This window comes from Lissotriton helveticus, chromosome 8 (assembly GCF_964261635.1).
Source record: "Lissotriton helveticus chromosome 8, aLisHel1.1, whole genome shotgun sequence".
NCBI lineage: Eukaryota > Metazoa > Chordata > Amphibia > Caudata > Salamandridae > Lissotriton > Lissotriton helveticus.
Window position 1 is genome coordinate 158,380,837 of NC_136069.1, and position 21,437 is coordinate 158,402,273.

The 21,437-nt window shown below is 47.6% G+C and overlaps 1 protein-coding gene across 1 annotated transcript in view; it reads right to left on the bottom strand.

The window, feature by feature from the left end:
• UMODL1 (uromodulin like 1) overlaps positions 1-21,437 on the bottom strand; it is a 621,262-nt gene that overhangs the window by 278,147 nt on the left and 321,678 nt on the right. The window contains exon 11 of the mRNA XM_078658858.1: positions 20,965-21,105. Within this exon, the coding sequence (XP_078514984.1) occupies positions 20,965-21,105 (141 nt within the window). The remainder of the gene's footprint in view (positions 1-20,964; positions 21,106-21,437) is intronic.

Sequence of the window (21,437 nt, forward strand, 5' to 3'; positions counted from 1 at the left end):
GATTAGATCCATTTAACATGGCCCTAAACATCATCCCATTTGAGTTATCTACAGGGGTCTTCAGCAACATCCTGGAGTAAGACAGCTGGAATGCCCAAGCATAATACTCCAGGTCCGGCAATGTAATCCCCCCTTCTCCCTCCTCCTCCTGAATTTCTTCCAAGCCAGTCTTACAGATTTATAGCTCCAGATAAAAGAGTTAATTTGCTGCTGGCATTTATAGAGCTGTTTGGAATCGAATGCAATTGGGATTGAGTTAAATATGAAAGTAAATCTCGGGAGGATCAACATTTTTACTAGGTTAGTTCTCCCATAGATCGTTAAAGGGAGAAAGGACCATGCTCTCATTAACGCCTTTGCCTCACGACATACCCGATCCAAATTGGTCTGAGCTAGAATGCCGATGTCATGGGTAATTCTAACTCCTAGATACCGGATTGAGGGGGTGACTATTAGAAGAGAGTTGTCTATATTCCAGGTCATAAGCTCTGTTTTCCCTGCATTGATTTCATACCCAGAGACCCGTCCAAATTCCTCCGCCCTCTTTACAACTACCGGGAAGGCCCGGGCCGGGTCTATTGTGTATATGAGAATATCATCAGCATTGAGTCCGACCTTCTTCTCCCAACCGCAGAATGTAAATGGTGGGATACTGCCTTTGTCTCTCAGGATTTGAACAAAGGGTTCCAGATAAATATTAAATAGGAGTGGAGAGAGCGGACAGCCCTGTCTGGTGCCCCTCATAATTCGGAAAGGATCGGTACGGGTGCCATTCACCAAAAGGCTGGCCCTGGGAGCACTATATAGAAGATTAATTGCCCGGCAGAACTTAGGCCCCAATTGAAACTTCTTCATTGTGGCATCCAGGTAGGGCCAGTTGACCCTATCGAAAGCCTTAGTGGCATCCAGGGTCATAACGGCCAGAGGAAGGGCAAAGGTTGTGGCGATATCGATAGCTCCTACCAGATCGTGGGTTAGATCTGCCAGCTGACGTCCCTGTATAAAGCCCTTTTGATCTTGATGTATAATCGTGCAGATCTCCCTCCCAAGCCGCGCTGACAAGATAGCGGCAAGGATCTTATAATCGTTGTTTAGGAGCGAGATCGGCCGGTAAGATCCACAATCGGCCGGGTTTTTACCAGGTTTTAAGATCAGGGCGATATTTGCGTCACCCCATGTCTCAGGTGGTGATGCTCCATTCAATAGAATGTCATTGAATAGATGAGTCAAGACTGGAACAATGACCGACCTGAGAGCGCGATATAGCTCACCGGGGATGCCGTTAGGCCCGGCGGCCTTCCCCTTTTTTGATTGTTTAATGGCATTACTGAACTCCAGTTCTGTTATTTCTTTATCCAACCGGTCCCTCTGCTCCCGATTAAGCACAGGAAGTCTGACCTTTTCTAGCCACGCATCCCTGGCCTCTGGATCATCGAGGGTTTCCTCTGTATAGATTTCCTGAAAGAACTCCTGAAAGGCTTTCCCTATGTATGAGTTAGAAGTCTTAGGGCAAGCTTCTCCCTCAACTCTCACTTCCCTGATGTAGTTTTTTGCCTGGTCTGATTTAATTTTCCAGGCTAGCACCTTCCCTGCAGCCTCACCATATTCAAATTGTGAGAGCTTGCTGGCCTCCCACCTCTTAGCCACCCTATCCTGCAGAATACTATCAAGTTTCCCTTTAACCGCTTCAGCGCGGCGCAGATTCCTGCGCTGTGCTGAACGTTCCATTGAGCCAATGGAACGATGACGGAACGGTTCTGTCATGAGCACAGCTCAACCGTCGCTCATGACGGAACCGTTCTGTCATAAGCATGGAAGGGGTTAAGTTCCTTCCACCTGTCTTGATGTATTAGGGGCATATTGTCAGAGCCTGGTTTCGAGTCTAGGAATGACAACTCTCACTCTATACTTGATATTGCCTCGTCATATTGTTTCTTTCTGTATGCAGCTCGGTTAGTGATACACCCTCTTAAATAGGCCTTAAGCGTCTCCCACACAGTTATCAATGAAGCCGAGTTTACATTACATTAAAAAAACAAGGTAGACTCTCCTACTAGGAAGTCCATCTCTACTTACTCTAGCAATATAGTCCGATCAAAAGACCAAGAGGTTCGTTTGGTTTGTTGACCCAGTGTTAGCGAGAAAGAAATTGCCGAGTGATCAGACAGGAGGGGGGGGGAGTTTTCCACACTCTTCAGAGCATCACTTAGTGTATAACTAAAAAAAAGCATAATCGATGCGAGATTTATGCTTATACTTTAGATTGTGAAATGACACCCCCATCTTAGTGCCGGCTCTCTCCCTCCATACATCCGCTAACCCCAGAGTTGCCATAGATGTTATAAGGGTTAACCTAGATTTGGCATGTGTAAGTGCTCTGGAATTGGGCGATTTATCCAACTTAAGATTTAGTACTATGATGAAATCTCCCATCCATATCACGGGGTTTTGTGAAGTGATCAGGTGGCCTTGAATTATGTCTAGGTAAGACGGGTCATCATGGTTGGGGCCATAATAACCCACTAAGGTGAAAGCCCTCCCTACCAACCGTACATTAACCAATAGCCATCTACTGCTGGGATCCTCCTTGTAGTCTATTACCTGAGCTTTAACATGTTTCTTAAAGAGCATCAGAATCCCCTGGATGTTGGCATTGTGATCTATACAAAGAAATGTTTCTAACCATTTAAAATTTTTCACCATATCCTTGACCTCCTGTTTTAAGAGATGTGTCTCCTGGATGACAATGACCCGCGCGGGGGAATCTCTAAGATATTGCAAGATTTTATGTCTCCTTCCCCTCACACGCAGGCCATTGACATTCCAGGATAGGGACTGTAGAGCCGTCATTTACTATCCTGTCCCCGCCCTCCCCGCCTACCCCTCAAAAACTCTTAGGGACCCATCGTAGCTACTCCTGTCCTGGATATTATTAGATTTACGGCAGTTGTGGTGCATACTAACGACTATATAGCAAAATGAGCCCGACAAATGAGAACTTTCTAATGCTTTTTCCCCCCGCCTCCCCACCACCCTGGAAAAAAAAACATACTTGACCTGGCCAGATGTGTTGCCAGATTGCGTCTTCCTCGCAACCCTGCCCTGGCCTCATCTGCTTTAATTAGACGGTTTAGGCCGGCCTATTAGTATATGTTACACCCCTAAAATCATGTGGATGACGGAGCGTCCCCCCCCAAAGTTGTGCCAAAAAACGGAGAAAAGAAAAGTGTTTTTCTAGGTGGGGTGTATCTTCCAGAAACGTCTTCTTTTTTTGTTTTGTTTTTTCCATTTGATCCCGTTTCTCCCCCATTTCACCCTCTTTCTTTTCCCCCTTTCTATTTTTTCCCCTTGACTGTGATTTTTTTTTTTAAAGTTTACTTTCCATCTTTTAACTTTCCCCATTTTTTTTTAATCTATTCTTTGTTATTCCCTCTATCCCGTCTCCCTCCTCTATATATTCCCCTGAAGCCTGAGTACTCCATTAGACTTTGGTGTTCATACCCTTGCATTGTGGAGTATCCGAATACAAGGGAGGGAAGGTATGGCTAGCATAGAGAATGACCTAAATGCCCCTCTCTGTATGGTTACTGATGGTTACTGATGGTGGCTAACAACTCGTCAGCATCGAGGGGTGAACGGATGTTATGCATCTTATTATTGAACATAACCCTTAGAAAAGCAGGGAACCTCATCTGCACGGTTGCTCTCAAGGCCCTGAACTTATACATTTTCTGGCCCAGCTCCCACTGCCTGTCTAGCGTAGTTTTAGACAGGTCTGACCGGACTTCAAAAGAGAAATCCGGGGCCTTCAATGAGTTGGCCTTGAGGGCAAGGTTCAAGATCTTCTCTTTAATAGAGTACGTCTGAAAGTTCACCATGATTTTCCTGGGTTTCACCATACCCGGATTCAGATGGAAGGGGTCCCGGTGTATCCTCTGGATGTCATTTTCTAGCTCTGCAGTGGTCTCCTCCAGATTGAGGGCGTTCTTTAGTAGGGAAATTACATACTGCTTGATGTCACCCCCTTCCTTTCCTTCAGGGATCTTTAAGAGTCTAAGGTTATTCCTCCTAGAGTAATTCTCAAGGGACTCAACCCTGTCTTTCACAGCATCCCCTTCTCTCCGCAGAGACTGGATCCTGTCCTCTGCATGCTCCAACTTTGCTTTAAGTTCCCCCACTACTCCCTCCAGGCTCTCCGTCCGCTCATAGAGACCGTCTACCTTCTTACCGAGAGTCTCACATACGGCCCTGATCTCAGCTTGGTTTTGTTTAGACTCCGCAAAACCACATTTGATCTCACTCCTCATTGCTGATATCATTGCCTCAAGGGTTTCACCCCCCTTGCTGCTCCCGGGCATTGCTTCACCGTTCTCCCTCGCCTCTCCACTCTCGATTTCGGCCTCCTCTGACATCTTTTCAGGGCCCTCAGGGTTTCTGTCTGGCTCAAATATGTCCAAGACCCTTGCGTCCGCGGGACCAGAGGGCGTGGGCCCCTGGAAGGTAGCGGCACTGCTAAGGCTAGTACTCGTACTATTAGAATAGGAGCCTTTCTCCCCCCTAAACTGAGTCCGATGTCTAACACTTGGGGTAAGGCCTTAAAGTAAGATCTAAGTGATGGCGTGATTCGGGGAGAGGTCTTACGTAGCCCCTTAGACTTGCTTTTCACTGCTGCCGGTTTTTTGGGGGTATTGCTTGGTTTTTTACTCACACCCCCCCTCCTGCTGCCCCCCCTGGGAGAGACTGCGAAATAACCAGACCGGTTTGGCCCTCCTCCAGTGCCTCTGCCTCTGCCCCGGGTAGTCCTTCCCCTCCCTTACACCCACTGGGAATCTCACTGTGGCACACTAATCTTTTACTTGGGCCCTTCCTCCACCTCCTACCTTTCACGGAACCTCGTTTTCCGAGGATGTTACCTTTCTCAGTGCTATCGGTAGAGTGCTCACCACCCTTCAAGATCTTTACTCCCTCTTCCACAGTGCTCCTGGAAACAATGCTGGAGGCAGCGTCAGCCGTGGTTAAATCGGGCACAATTGCAAGCACTTCGGAAAGCAAGCTCCCAAGAGGCAGTTTTTTCTCAGCCTTCGCTTCTATCCGCAGCTCTCTGCCCCCCAGGAGTCCGCGATATTTACCGTCAAATTTGCCTGGCTATGTTAAGAAGACATTTTTAAAGTTTAGAATGTTTTATATTACGATTTGTGAGTTCGAAGGGAAATGGAACCCAGCTTTTAAAGGTAAAGATGTTGTCTCTGTGGATTTGCTATTGAATCCCTTCTGCACATTTTATGTATTTGCATAAAGTGCATATTTAACAAAGAAAACATAGGATCAACTGTGGAAGCCCTCAGGTATTGTTTTAGAGTCATGGAAAAGAGTGAAATAATAACACTGACAAAATATCTAGATCAGGCTTACAATGCATTAGCTATATGATTTTATGCCCTAAACTGATGTATTTAAAGAAAAAGATTCATATAGCTTCATTCATGGTCTCTTGCAAATTTTGGCACATAAGCACTTCATTGGAGCTGGGAAGAAAAGTCAGTAGGCCATGTAAGATCCAAGGAAGAGGCTGAAACAGTTCTGGTCAACACTTCAAATAACAAGGCGATTTTTTGGTGTTATTGGTTGAAACTTAAAAATCCACTCTTGCACTTATGTAATTGTTAACACTACGCCGACTATGCATGGATAAAGTTGATTGGATATTGTACTTAAAATATGAGTATAAGTATATGTTTTAGGATGCTACTGGACTTTAGAAATGAACCCCTTCGGCGCGGGGGGGGGCTGATGGGGGGGGGGGTCCGGAGCCACAGTGCTCGTGACGAGCCCAGCTTGTCATGAGGCTCAGTGGAGCAGTGATCATGACGGGCTCGTCATAACTGCCGCTGCACGCCCACACGCATTCAATTCCCCAACTGTTGTGACGAGCCCAGCTCGTCATGAGCAAAGCTCTACTGTGACTCATGAGGGCTCGTCACGAACACCGTGGCACCGCACCCCCTCCCCTCCCCCCATGCCGTGGGGAAATTACCCCCGCGGCGAAGGTTTTCAGAAACATCACTTTTTTAAAGGAAATTTTTTAAGATTAGATGCACTAATTATTATTATTATTATTTTTTTTTTAAACCTTTATTTAGCAAGAAAGAGAATACAATTACAGGCCTACAACCCTCTGGGCCGGCCAGTGACATATCAGAAAAGTAGTATAGCATTACACAGCTCATCAGCCGACAACCAAGGGTCCGGCAGCAATGGTGCACGATATCAGTCAAATCTATAACGATAAGATATGGAAAGGTTTCATTTTTTAAAACAAGCAACCAAAAATATCAAAGAAAAAGAGGAAAACAAGGCTGTATCCTAAATTGTTGTGTCTGTTCCATACGATACTGGGAGAGGCAATCAAAAACAATATGGAAAAACAGTAGAACCTCCAGGAGATAAAGAAGGGTGTGGGGAAAGGGGGACCCAGAGCCAGAAAACATGTCAATTATGTGATACAGGAGGGAGCCGAAACGTATAGTCAAGGGGGACAAGGAGTGTCAGGGGGATAAATGAAGGGGGGATCACATATCTCCCCACGGTATGAGTTCCATTGGCCCCATATCCTACCCCATTTTTTGGACCTGCCACGGGAGACATAAACAATTTTCTCTCTGAACATGCACCAGTCCATATTTCCTTCCCATTTGGAAACTGATGGTGCCCTCTGAGATCCCCACAACTGTGCGATGTCCCTTTTTGCAACCATGTTTCCCAACGTAACCCACCGAGTCTGAGCAACAGTGCAATCGTTCGGTTCCCATATATTCAATAGACAGCGCCTGACTTCAGGTAGCAACTCAACACTCGTCACCTCACTTATCACCGCATGCACTCTAGTCCAGAAAGACACTATTTCCGGACATTCCCATATGATGTGGAGGAAGGTAGCAATCATACCACAGCCACGTCGACACAGTCCATCCTCAGAAAAACCCATATGCATCAGTCGCGGACCCGTGACATAGACTCGGTGCAGAATCTTCAGCTGAACGAGTCGCAGACGCGCCGGAATCGCGACCTCTTTGGGAGAGGATATCGCAGCCTGCCAATCCTCATCATCCAGTTCCAGCCCATCGTTAGTCCAGGCACCACGAAGCTGAACAAGCAAGTCTGATCGAGTATTGATAAGTTTTTTATAAATAAGGGAGATAGTGTTGTCTGGAATATGTCCATCCAGCACCCTGTCTTCCAGGGGGGAGCTCTCCGGAATATCAGAGCCGGCCGGTAAAACCGATCCAATGGCATGACGAACCTGGAGGTATCGAAAATATTCCGAGTCATTCAAACTGTATTCCTGTTTCAATTCAGCAAAGGTCTTAACTCTATTCTTAACCCAGAGGTCACCAACCTTGCTGATTCCGATGAAGTCCCACCTATCGAAGCCCTTTGACGTCCACAATTCACCAAGCCTCTCCGCGGCAAACAGAGGGGTCGCCCTAGTCAGCTTATCTACCCATCCAGTAGCAGCAGTCGCGCTGCCCCACACCCGCACAGCCACTTCAGTGGGTCCCGTCAAATTCTTTCTAGCGCCCCGAGAGTAGAGAGCCCTGTAGTAATCTCCCCCGGGTAACAGCCACCGGTCCATCTCGAATGCAGGGTTCGGGACTGGAGCGTACATGGCATGGTTCACAGCGCTCAGTTGAGACGCCCAGTAGTATCTTCTTATATCAGGAAACGCTATGCCCCCATCGTACCAGGGCAACGTAAGCTTAGCCAGCGCAATACGGGGACGGCCAGCCCAAACTAGCTTTCTCTGGAGGCACTCGATTTCACGAAAATAGCTAGCCGGCACTAGATCAAGTGTGTTTTGTACGGCATACAAAAAACGGGGGAGAGACATCATTTTGAACAGGGCCGCCCGTCCCAGGGGGGACAAGGGTAGACCACACCATGCAGCGACGTCCGACCGAAGCCGGGCGAGTGGAGGCAACAAGTTACGCTCATAGCGTAACACAGGGTCAAGCGAAATATAGATCCCTAAATACTTAAAGCCTGCACTGGAGACCGGGATCGGGCATACTCGGGGCAGAGAAAGAGGACCACCGGTCAGCAGGAAGATACACGACTTGGTCCAATTGATAACCAACCCGGAGTTACATCCAAAGGAACTCAAAACATCAAAGAGGACTCCTAGTGACTTACGGGGGGACGTCAGGTACAATAAAATATCATCGGCATACAATGATATACGATCTTCGAAGTCAGGGGACCACCGAATACCCTTTAGTGAAGGCTCCCAACGGAGCCAGGCGGCAAGGGGCTCGAGCCCAGGTGCAAATAAAAGCGGTGACAAAGGACATCCCTGCCTCGTGCCTCGCCCGAGAACAAAGGGCTCCGAGGCTCTACCGTTAACCACAACCTGCGCCAACGGCCGCGCATACAGTAGTTTAACCCATGCAATAAACTTCGGACCAAAACCGAATTTGGCAAAAGTAGCCCACAAATACGGCCACTCAACCGTATCAAAGGCCTTCGAGGCATCGAGAGAAACCAAGATGGCCGGCTCGCTGAGAGACCCTGCCCTCGCGATGACGCCGTGAAGACGACGAAGATTGAGGCCAGTATTACGTTGGGGAATAAAACCAGACTGATCAGGGTGAATCAACTCGCTAATCACCGTGACCAGCCGGTTTGCCAAAAGTTTCGCCAATATTTTGGGTTCAGCATTCAAAAGTGAGATCGGGCGATACGATGAACTGCGCTCGCGGGGTTTGCTATCTTTATGGATAACCACAATAGAGGCCAGCCTCTGGTCCCTGGGAAGGAATCCAAGGTCTCGCGATGCCGCAAACATACGAAGCAGATACGGCGCCATTTTATCCGGGCATAGCTTGTATAACTCAACCGGTATACCGTTGGGACCAGAGGCCTTCCCCGAGCGGAGGGAGCGTATAGCGAGCGTAACCTCATCAATGGAAAAATCAGCCTCCATTAACACCCCGTCCGACTCCGAGAGACTAGGCAACTCAAGATCGCGAAGCAGCAAGCGCGAGTCCTCCTCCGGCATGTTCGAAACCGGCGTGTATACAACCCGAAAGTGCTGGGCAAACACCTCAACTATCTCAACCGGGTCCACGACTCGCGTTCCATCAACTTTCTCAACTACAGGCACAACACGATTCATTCTGTCTCGCCTATCCAGCCAAGCAATCAACTTCCCCGCCTTATCACCCACATCATACAGACGCCCCTGCTGCACACGATTCATTGCCTCAGCCAAGTCAGTCACCAAGGCCCTGTAATCAGATTGCTTAAGAGCCAAGACATGCAATTTCTCGGGTGTAACCCCAGCTTCCAACCGTTCCTCCAATACGGCAATCTCAGACTCCAAGTTCACCACCTCCTCATTTTTGCGCCTCCTCTCACCAGCAACCAAAGACAGGGTCTGACCACGGATCACAGTTTTATAAGCCTCCCATAGGGAGACCGGGGAGGACACCGATCCCTCATTTTCAGTAAAGTAAAATTCCATACACTTGACCAACTCAGATCTGATTTTGGGGTTCTGGAAATGCCATGGATTGATCGGGGCAATCCGGCCACCCGCTCCCAGATGTATATCGATATGTAGCCATAGCGGGGAGTGATCCGAAATTCCTCTAGCCAAATGCTTGATTTCACGCACCGAGACCAACTGCACCACCGGCAAGAGGATATAATCAAGTTTCGAGAGACTTCCATGGGCTCCCGAGTGGAAAGTATACTGAAGCCGGCCAGGGTGCAGTTGTCTCCAACAGTCTGCCAACCCAAAGGCGTCCAAGAATTTCCCCAGCCATAGCTGCGATGTAGGGAGGAGCCTGGGAGGGCTACGATCACTCTCCCCATTCACCACAGAATTAAAGTCGCCACCCACCACTAGCAAGCCATCGGGCAAACCCAGAATTACCTCACCCAAAGTCGGTGAAGGTAGTAGACTGCAGGCCAGGCGGAACATAAATAGACAGTATGGAAATCAATTTCCCTTCCCATCTCCCCACAATAGCTGCGTACCGGCCTCTATCATCCAACACCGTGTCATCTATCTCCAGGGGGAGGGAGTTCCTAACCAGGATACCAACCCCCCTCAATCCAGAGGTGAAGCCAGAATGGGCCACCAAACGGTAACCTCGTCTGTTCAGTGCATGACAAGTATTGCCCACCAAGTGGGTCTCCTGGAGCAAGACCACATCCGGGGAACATCTCTTCAAGTATTGCAGTACAATCCCACGTTTTATCCCGTCCCCAAGACCATTAACATTCCAGCTCAACACCCTAAGCCCCCTACCCCCCATTCCAGAAGAAAACGGACCGCTCTCCCCACCTCGAAACAGCCACATGATAGCAAATGTAAAACAAAGCACAGCCTAGAAACAAACAAAGAGAAAGGAACCCCCCCACCACCCCCAATGAACCCATCAAACTCAAACCCCCCTCCCTGCACCCCTGCGGTAAACCTAAAAACCACCCCAACTTGCAGTGTGCCTGTCGCCCCATTAAACTAACCTACAAAAAGGAGAGAAAAGTCCCCAGAGGAGGAAGATCCCCCAAACCCCCCCACCCCCGGGCATGCACACCATAACAGCACATAGTCTCTGAGCCACTGCCATAGAATCAGGCTCGCCGATGTAGACTCACTGCTCCTGGTCCTCCAAACCTCCTTCAGCGCCTCTCGAGTTCTCCGGGCCCTCTTGGCGCGTCGATAAAGTGTCCAACCAGTCACTAACCACCTCAGGGCGGTCGAAGAAGAACGCACGCTCTTCATGCTCAATTCTCAGGCGGGCCGGGAAAAGCATAGCATATTTCAGTCCCAGTTCCCTGAGGCGCCTCTTCACACCCGTGAAGCCCAGACGTTGTTTCTGGACTGCCTGAGTAAAGTCCGGGTAAAAGCTAATCGATACGTTTTCAAATTTAGTGGGTCCATTCGTTCGTGAAGCTTGTAGGATAGCGTCTCTGTCCCGGAAATTGAAAAGCCTGGCAATTATGGGCCGCGGAGCGGCTCCCAACTTCGGCTTACCACCCGGGACACGATGAGCTCGCTCCACAGCAAAGAATTTACTTAGGCCTTTTGGTGCCAAATGTTTCAGTACAAGGTCCTCCACCAGGATATCAACAGGCAATTCAGCAGAGTTCTCCGGGACACCCACAATGCGGACGTTATTGCGTCTGGCCCGGCCCTCGAAATCTTCCAGCCGATTAGCGAACAGATCACATGTAGTCCGAAGATGGCGGACTGTGGTCTGGAGATTCGAGACATCCGAGGTCAAACTAGCAGTATTGATATCAATGGATTTGACACGCTCGTTGGTTTTCCCCAGGTCCGCTCTGATGAGGGTGACATCAATCGCCACCGTATCTATCTTGGCCGCCAAGGTTTCATATTGCTGGCCCATGGTGGATTGGACACTCGCAATAGCGCCCATAATGTCCTTCAGAGTTGGCTCCTCGCTTTCAGGAGTACCATCACCAGCTTCCTCTAGGGCACCACTCGACCCGCCCGGGGAGCCCCTAGGTCGAGTAAATCGAGCGATGGTCTGTGATTGGGCGACCCCCCTCGGGACGGGTCCTTAGCGGTGCGCCTCTCGATGACCGCCCTGCCCGCCATGACGGGCAATGAGCTCCAACGGAGTCTGTAGGATTTAGCCAAAACGATCTCCGTCTCGGCAAGCTCGGAACGGCGAGAGGATAGGGAAACAGCGCTGGCTGAAGGTTGGCAGCGAGAACAGAGCTGGAGTGCCGATCAGCGACTGGGCGTTCACAACAGTGACCAAAAACGAAACCGAAAGTACACCAGGGGCGGAGGGCGAGGCTCATCAGCCGCTGTTGTTCAATTGCCACCTGGGTACCTCGGGGACTCAAGCCCCCGGTTGGCATACGATGTAGGCCTCGAATTCCAGAGTGCAGTAAGTCCGATATCCGGCAGCCAAATCGATTTTTGAAAAAGATGTGGACATCAGCAGGGCATCAATAAAAAGTACCCGTCGTCATAATCAGGATCATTCGCAGGATAATCGCGGGAGGCGGAAAGGGTCTCGGGAGCCCTTAGCTCACGCGTCCATCTTGGAATCGCGCAAAGCTCCTCCGATGCACTAATTATTAACTTGTGATTTAAACATTGTGCTCATACTTGAAATTGTACACCAGGAGTCTAGATGCATGGAAACAGCTGTTTGTATGTTACGGTTTTACAATCCTAACATTTTCTGATATTTATACTATGTGTGATGTTTTATACCTATTATTGTAATCTTTGATTAATACAATAAACGTTATACTACTAATGTCATTGACGAATCTGCATTAAAATTTGACAGGGACGTGTTGTGTCAAGCCAAGACTGTTCAGGCCCGATTCACAGAACTAACTTAAGACAAAATCCTATACTTACTACCATTTTGGTATTCACAGAAGGCACTTACTCATTTTGGTATTCACAGAAGGCCCTTAGTCATTTCGGTATTCACAGAAGTTAGGAGTCCTAACTTTAGGACTCCTAAATGCCTTCTGTGAATACTGAAAGTCTTAAAGTTAGGATTTTTCTCAGTTTAGGAGTAGTAAAGTTAGGAATCTTAACTTTAGTACTCCTAAACGCCTTCTGTGAATACCAAAAGTCTTAAAGTTAGGAATTTTCTCAGTTTAGGAGTCCTAAAGTTAGGAGTCCTGACTTTACTACTTCAAGCCTGGTGATGCCCAAGGTGATAACGGGATCATCTGATGACATAATTTGAACTATACTACAGACTGGTCACGGGCTCGGGAAATAGTACCGTATTTCAACAATACCTTGAGTGTGGCAACCTGAGAAATTTACTGGGCCCTAGGTTCAGCTTGAAATGATTCTGCTGTAAGCTGGGTGGAAGATTTGTTGGCTGGGGGAGCTCAGTGACCACCCCCTTCACTTATAGATAGCGTGAAAAGACTTCCGCAGCTGGTTCTGTTTGGATGGGTGGTGTTGATCTACTTGTCCTGGGGAGAGGGAGTTAGGGTCTTAGGTATTGTTTTAACAGATGGGTGTTAATGAGTCGTACATTGCCACGCAATGGATCACTGAAATAATATCGACGGACAGAATATCGACCATCAAAAATATCGTTGAGAAAATATCGACAGTCAAAATATCGAGTTTCTATCTACAAACAGGTAAGTACAAAAATATCGAGTTAAAAATATCGTTTACAAAAATATAGTTGTAAAAAATATCGTATTTACTAAAAACAGTGTTAAATTACATTAATATTAATAATTAATTACTAAAATATACTTAAAATTACTTAAATTAACTTATAATAATTAAATAATTAATGAAAGTTAAATAAATATTTTTTTTATTTCATATTTATTAAACATATATATATAGTAATAAAATATAATAAAATAATACCCAAAAACTGAAAACTGACCCTGAACCTTAAAAATACCCCTTTACCCAAAAACTGAAAACTGACCCTGAACCCTAAAAATACCCCTTTACCCAAAAACCCAAAACTAACCCTGAACCCTAAAAATACCCCTTTACCCAAAAACTGAAAACTGACCCTGAACCCTAAAAATACCCCTTTACCTAAAAACTGAAAACTGACCCTGAACCCTAAAAATACCCCTTTACCCAAAAACTGAAAACTGACCCTGAACCCTAAAAATACCCCTTTACCCCAAAAACCCAAAACTGACCCTGAACCCTAAAAATAAAAACGATATTACTTCACTTACCTTAAAAACGATATTTTGGCTGTCTATATTCTGTCCTGTCGATATTTTGTCCAAACGATATTTTGGAGTCGATATTTTCTCCAAACGATATTTTGGAGTCGATATTATGTAATTAATCAACTGGGAGGGATGAGGAATATTGCGTGTCCGTTTCTTTCCCCAAAGTATTCACGTTAGCAATCAACAAAAAAGGGACACTTGTAACACTGTTCGACTTTCGGCTTAGTGCAAATAAGGAAACCCTCAGAGAGGTCAATGTTTACTTGCGAGTAGCGGTTTATTCGTTTCATCCGCCCCACATTGACACTCATGCAGTTATCATCGGGTTTTTCCTCTTGGTATGTACTGCTCGCCTCATCCAGAGGCACCTCAAGTCTCAAGTGTAGTGTCCAGAGACAAAAGGACTTTCCCAAAAGGATTAATAAAAAATGAAAAAGAGTACCCTTAAAAATTTTTAATAGTGGGTAAACTTACATTATTAAAAGGTTTTGAATACTCATTAGTAGACCAAGTTACGTGACTACATGGTATTGCTAGAGTGGTTTTGTCGACATGTTTCAGCTCTATTGGGCCGGGCGGTCTGTAGAGCTTTCGTCAGGACTAACAAGGGGTAATACAAACAAACATATATAAGACTACTCACACGGATTGTGCGGTAATTCCACAACTCAATACACTGATTTGAGTATTCTTTTCAATCTATGAAAAAATGTACACATAAAGCTATGTTATACTTCATACTGTGAGGCCTAGAGGGAGGTAAGTGCAGTAACATGTATAGTGCTTATATTAACACTCTTGTAGAAATCATGAGTTATTATCATGAAAAAGGGGGCGTTAAGGTTTCAGGTAAATATATTGCTTAACACTGAAAAACGCTTGTGTGCTATTAGGAAGGTAGGTGACTGTGGCTATAGATGCTATTGTAAAAATATAGATGCTATTGTAAAAAACAAGCGCTTGTTGATTTTGCGGCGTGATGTAGGCAAGCACTGGTGATCACAAATGCAAATAAACAAACCATGCATCATCTGTGCTGTTATTCATATACTCATAAAAGATGCCATTTCATTCGCTTCAATTATTTTAACTAGAAGTGCACACCATTGTTTACAGAACTCTCATCTGTGTGACGCATTGTTTACTTTTAATGTTACAAGATAGACGCTCTGCATTAGGGTCTAATAGGCGGCGAGGTTAAGGTAACCACAGGGCGGCTGACGCAACATTGCGGAGGGCTTACCTGTCGTTATTATGACTTCTGCTTCCTTCGGGGGTTCTTCAGACGCTACAGAGCTGAAGCGGAGAAGGAACCTCGGTCAGGGCCAGTTAGATTAGAAGGGCTTACCTAGGAAGGCGATCTCAAGACTCTAGCGCACTCCGCCATTACCCGCATGGAGTCCTCCTCCTGCCTTGTGCTGACTCTGCCCCCGGAGTGCTGGGTGCCAGATTGTAGTTTCTTTTTATAGGAAATAGGCACATCAGAGAAAGTACATTTTAGGCGCATTTTCATGGCTCGCTGTTGCAAGAGTTTTAAGAGTTTTAAATGCCGTTTTTTTAGTTCCAGGTAATTGCGTTTTTTTGTTATTATAAATGGACAATACATCACCCTGTGTGGAGGCATAGGTAATATCTGTAGGGTCCATTTCCAGGGTCAGTGCCACATGTCAATTATAGAGTCCATTGAAACCAAAAAAGGACATTATTGGGTGTCCAGGGTGGAGGATCTTAAATCTTATTAAACTGGTAGAGATTGTGGTGAATTACTTTGCAAAGTGATGCCAAACCACATTATCATTTAAACCAGTATCAAAAGTACGTAGACGGTCCACCCATCTTTGCTCTTTTTCATAGAGGGTCTTCTCAGCATTGCCAGATTTGTTAGTCAGCATTTCTATAACTGTCCATTGCATTTCTTCATGCGTGTGATTTTTTTCGATGAAATGAGCACAAAGTTTCGTGGTATTCTTTTTCAGTTTTATGTTACTCCTATGCTCTCCTATCCGGAGTTTTACCTTGCGGCAGGTCATCCCAATGTATCTCTTTTGACACGGGCACTGGATCATATAAATCACATGAGATGAATTGCAGTTGGTAAACTGTCTCTGGGTCCAAACAAAATCCTCTCCCAATTTCAGGCTTTTTGTTGCTGATGTAGTCTTACAGGCTACGCATGCTCCGCAGGGGAAATGTCCTGAGAGCGGGGTCATGTGAGCACTGTTGGTTACTGAGGTTGTAGCTACCTGCCTGGGACGTGTGTGTACCAGGGTGTCTTTAAGGTTCTTGGTCCTTCGGTTCGCAAATCTTGGTCTTGGCCAATCAAACTTGCCAGTATTGACTATGTGCCAGTTCTTCTTGATGAGCTTTTGAACAGCATATGTAGCTGGATTAAAAGTGGTCACACATGTGGTTAGGTCCTTTACTGGTTCCTTTGGGAACGTTTGTAAAAGGCACTCTCGCGGTTGATTATCGGCCCTCGTCGATATTATGTCTGTGCAACCCACGCAATGTATAACTACCGTGCATGCTGGAGCTGGGGGTCGGGGATCTGTGAGGAAGACTGCATGTCAGCATATTCCTAAAATATCACCCATGGCAGGGATGCTGGCATATAAAAATATGCAGTGTTACATCAAGGGAATGCATACCATGTCAAAACGTTACAGGGTGCCCTCTTCTTTGAATAGAAGAGGTTTCCAAATAGCACTTTTACAGGAGAAACAGTTGACAGCTAAAGAGGGGATTCTGTTGCAAAGGCGCTGGAGAGGCCAGGCATACTACACTAGATTTTCGGCTTATGCTAGGAGGGTCCTGCCATGGATTAGAGCATGGGTGCCCTTCCAACTCAGGGACAAAGTGGTGGACCCAGAGGGTATATTCATGGCAGTGAGGGGGTGACTGGATAGCTGAGGTATTACTATTGTGAATGTGTATGCCCCAAACATAGACCAGAGTGCATTCGTAGAGGGCCTATCTAGACAGTTAGCTCCATACTTCGAATTCGAGCGCTAGACGCTATTCTTTTTTAAATACCCCTCCCTTCCCGCCCTGCTGACTCCTCCCACCTCCCTCGTCACAGCCTATTTAGGCTCCGCCCACTTTTCCCCAGCACAGACAAGCAGCCCGGTGGCAGAGGGCTCGCACGCTGCGCGCTGGGAACACTTTTTAAATACCTTCATCTTCTCTGCTGAGTAATAGCAGACCCACTGCTTCGCCGTCGCGCTGAATTCGAGGGCTAGACGCTATTCTTTTTTAAATACCCCTCCCTTCCCGCCCTGCTGACTCCTCCCACCTCCCTCGTCACAGCCTATTTAGGCTCCGCCCACTTTTCCCCAGCACAGACAAGCAGCCCGGTGGCAGAGGGCTCGCACGCTGCGCGCTGGGAACACTTTTTAAATACCTTCATCTTCTCTGCTGAGTATTAGCAGACCCACTGCTTCGCCGTCGCGCTGAATTCGAGCGCTAGACGCTATTCTTTTTTAAATACCCCTCCCTTCCCGCCCTACTGACTCCTCCCACCTCCCTCGTCACAGCCTATTTAGGCTCCGCCCACTTTTCCCCAGCACAGACAAGCAGCCCGGTGGCAGAGGGCTCGCACGCTGCGCGCTGGGAACACTTTTTAAATACCTTCATCTTCTCTGCTGAGTAATAGCCGACCCACTGCTTCGCCGTCGCGCTGAATTCGAGCGCTAGACGCTATTCTTTTTTAAATACCCCTCCCTTCCCGCCCTGCTGACTCCTCCCACCTCCCTCGTCACAGCCTATTTAGGCTCCGCCCACTTTTCCCCAGCACAGACAAGCAGCCCGGTGGCAGAGGGCTCGCACGCTGCGCGCTGGGAACACTTTTTAAATACCTTCATCTTCTCTGCTGAGTAATAGCAGACCCACTGCTTCGCCGTCGCGCTGAATTCGAGCGCTAGACGCTATTCTTTTTTAAATACCCCTCCCTTCCCGCCCTGCTGACTCCTCCCACCTCCCTCGTCACAGCCTATTTAGGCTCCGCCCACTTTTCCCCAGCACAGACAAGGAGCCCGGTGGCAGAGGGCTCGCACGCTGCACGCTGGGAACACTTTTTAAATACCTTCATCTTCTCTGCTGAGTAATAGCAGACCCACTGCTTCGCCGTCGCGCTGAATTCGAGCGCTAGACGCTATTCTTTTTTAAATACCCCTCCCTTCCCGCCCTGCTGACTCCTCCCACCTCCCTCGTCACAGCCTATTTAGGCTCCGCCCACTTTCCCCCAGCACAGACAAGCAGCCCGGTGGCAGAGGGCTCGCACGCTGCGCGCTGGGAACACTTTTTAAATACCTTCATCTTCTCTGCTGAGCAATAGCAGACCCACTGCTTCGCCGTCGCGCTGAATTCGAGCGCTAGACGCTATTCTTTTTTAAATACCCCTCCCTTCCCGCCCTGCTGACTCCTCTCACCTCCCTCGTCACAGCCTACTTATACGGCCTCCATGCGTCAGCGCAGCGGACGAGCGCAGCGAGCGCAGCGGGCGCGCCGTAAACGCGCTAGAGTTGCGCCAGAGTTAAGCCCGTCTGCGCCCGTCCGCGGCCGGACGGGCCCAGGGGCCATACCTCCTGCTCCCTCTCTGGCATATACTTCTGGACAACTCCTTTCCTGCACTTCTGTTGTACCCCTTCCTCTTTCTCTTAGGCAGCACCTTGTCACCCTAGGTATCTACGCCTCTCACTTAGACCGTGTCACCCCTCGGCGCCCTGCACCCCCCTTGCCCTCCCTGGACATCAGACCTCCCCCCACCTCAACCCCATTACCCTCTCACACTGCCTCCGCCTACCTCCTTAATACCCGCTCGGCAGGCAACCATCATCTGGAATTGTTCAACCTTCTCACTACTGACTCCCCTGATATTCTACTCTTGACGGAAACTTGGTTCACTGACGCCTCTCTCCCTGACATTCTAGCCATCCTCCCCGACTCTTATTATGCCCTCCGGGCTGACCGCCCCGACGGCAAGACCGGGGGGGATGTCGCCTTGATTGCCCGATCCACCCTTCAATTCCAGCTCCTTCCTCAATCTCCTATAGCTGGGGTGGACCTTCTGGTCGCCCGCTCCACCAATCTTTCCGCACCTCTCACTGTCGTCCTTGTCTATCGCCCCCCCCTGAGCATGCCTACGTTTGTGGCCTCCCTGCAGGAGCTTCTTGCTACCCTTGTAGTTAACAACTCCTCTGTGCTCCTTCTAGGTGACTTTAACTACTGGCCAGGAGACCCCAGGGAGGACCTAGCGTCCAAGGACTTCACGGCCACTCTCTCTTGTCTTAATTTCAAGTCTCATGTAATGACCCCTACCCATAATCTCGGACACACCCTGGACCAAGTTTGGTCATCCTCGGATATAGTTTCTCCCCCTAGCATCCTCCCGTGTACCTGGTCCGATCATTTTCTCATTTCTTTCACTATTAATACTGGTTCCCCTCATAAACACCTCCGCCCCAAGAATGTTTATGCACGCAGTTGGAATCGTGCCGATCTGTCCTCCCTCTCTCATTCCCTTGCTTCTTCTTCCCCTGACCTCAATGGCATTTCCCTCGACTCACAGGCCGTTGCAGTTGGCAACTGGCTCTCGTCTGCCTGCGACTTAGTAGCCCCTCTCAAGCTAGTTAAGTCCATTCGCCCACACGAGGCCCATCGTTGGTTCAACCCTGAGCTCAAGGCCCTTAAATTAGAGCTCAGACGCTCTGAGCGCCTTTGGCGCCGTAGCTACTGCCCCGACCTCAAGGAAAAATATAAATCTCTTCTTAGAGAGTACAAGAAAGCTATTCTTGCGACTAAGTCTAAGTACTTTTCCGAACAAGTAACCCTTTCGGCTAATAAATCTAAAGAGATCTTCTCCTTGGTTAATAGCTTGGCTACTTCTGATCGTGCTTGCCCCAACTTCATTCCTTCTCAGGCCCTCTGCACCTCTCTAAACGACTTCTTCATCGAGAATGCGAAAACATAGGCTGACATATTCCGTGGGGGTGTACAGAGTCCGTTTGCCATCAAGCCCACAGTATATGTTATCCGTAAACAGTGTAGGTCCTGCATGAAAGGATACTATCGAAACTACACTACAGTTTGAGGTCTTCAGGGCAGAACTTAACCTACCCCAAGGATATTTTTTATTACATAGAGGGTTCATAACACCAATAAGGAAACACTGGGGCACAGGGACTACTGAACCACAAACATCACAGAGTTGTCAATATATGGCTCTCTCGGGGAGCTCAACAGCTGCCATTAGAGAAATTACGAACTAGGTGGGAGGTCGACCGGGGCATCCCTATCACTGCTAAAGATTGGGACAAAATCCGGTTCAGAAAACCTAAGGTTTCTCGAAACGCACGCTTAAAACTCATTAGTTATGACGTGCTACATAGATTATACATGACGCCCTGCATGCATAGGTAGATACTTTCAGATTGCTGATGCGTCATGCCCTAGATGAGGAAAAGAGAGAGCACATATCCTCTACATGTTCTGGTCATGTCCTGCTCTGAACATATTTTGGGAAGGGGCCATACACACGGTTATTGAGGTCATCAAGAGTGAGATCCTGCGCACCCTGGGTCACTGCTTATTAGGGTGGCTCCCTCACCCAGTGAAGACAAAGGTCACAAGTAGGTTCCAAGCTTTAGCATTTGTCATTGGCCAAGCGTGAGATTGCGAGAAACTGGAGGGCACCGGGGGTCCCTGGCGGTTAGTGTGGAAGAGAGAAATGATAAAACGGGAGAGGGGAGGATATTTCTGAAAGAAGCCGGTCATGGCGTAGGTAAGATTGACATTGTTGGAGCCTGAGGAACTATGGTGGATAGCTTATCTAACCCTGAGCCAGATACACCCACGGTGACTCCTGAGGGGTCACCTGGATTATTTCCACAATCCACTGTATTACACACCCTGTATGTGAGGCTCATTACACAACTTCTGAAATGGAACATCTTGATCCATCTCTTTAAATATGCTTCTCAATCCCAAAAAACAATCTCCTAATACTCCTAATACTCCTTTTTTCATGGCAGCGATTCCATTTCAAACGGACAAGGAAAGAACATTAAAAGCAGAAGGTTTGCACACATGTGTTTAAAGGATGGGCGTGTGGCCCAATCAAGACACGCGTGATATGGTCACTGTCAGTTTGCTAATGCAATCATATTGTTTTCCACTATATAGGCGAAAGTTCAGCATACAATACAGGCATTACTTCACATGATGTTGCTTTACCTCTACAGTTTCTTCCAGGGCTTGTGACTTCCAGATCTATGAAGCCTGCTTTGCACTCGCAGGTGTATGAGCCTTCTGTGTTGATGCAAAGGGCATCTGGTGAGCAGTCGTTCTCCAATGGTGACGCACATTCATCAAGATCTAAAACACACAGACCAAAAATGTCAACTTGGAGAAAGCCTGTTCAAATCACATTTCAAAGATACTATTTACAATAGTTTCGTTTTTCAAACACTAGCATTTTTCAAAGTGGGCATCACTACTCACTTCCAAAATTGGGGCAGTTGCACAAACTCTCTCACTTTGCACATGGTGTACCGTGTCATCCTGAAGGAAGTGACGTATATTTCAGACCACTCACCTCAACTGATTTGCTCTCGTTAGCAGAGACTGCACCTTGAACGATGGGAAATATCCTCTTTCAATTAGCCCAGTCATGTCGAAAGTCCCTGATGTTACTCCTTGCGCACCCC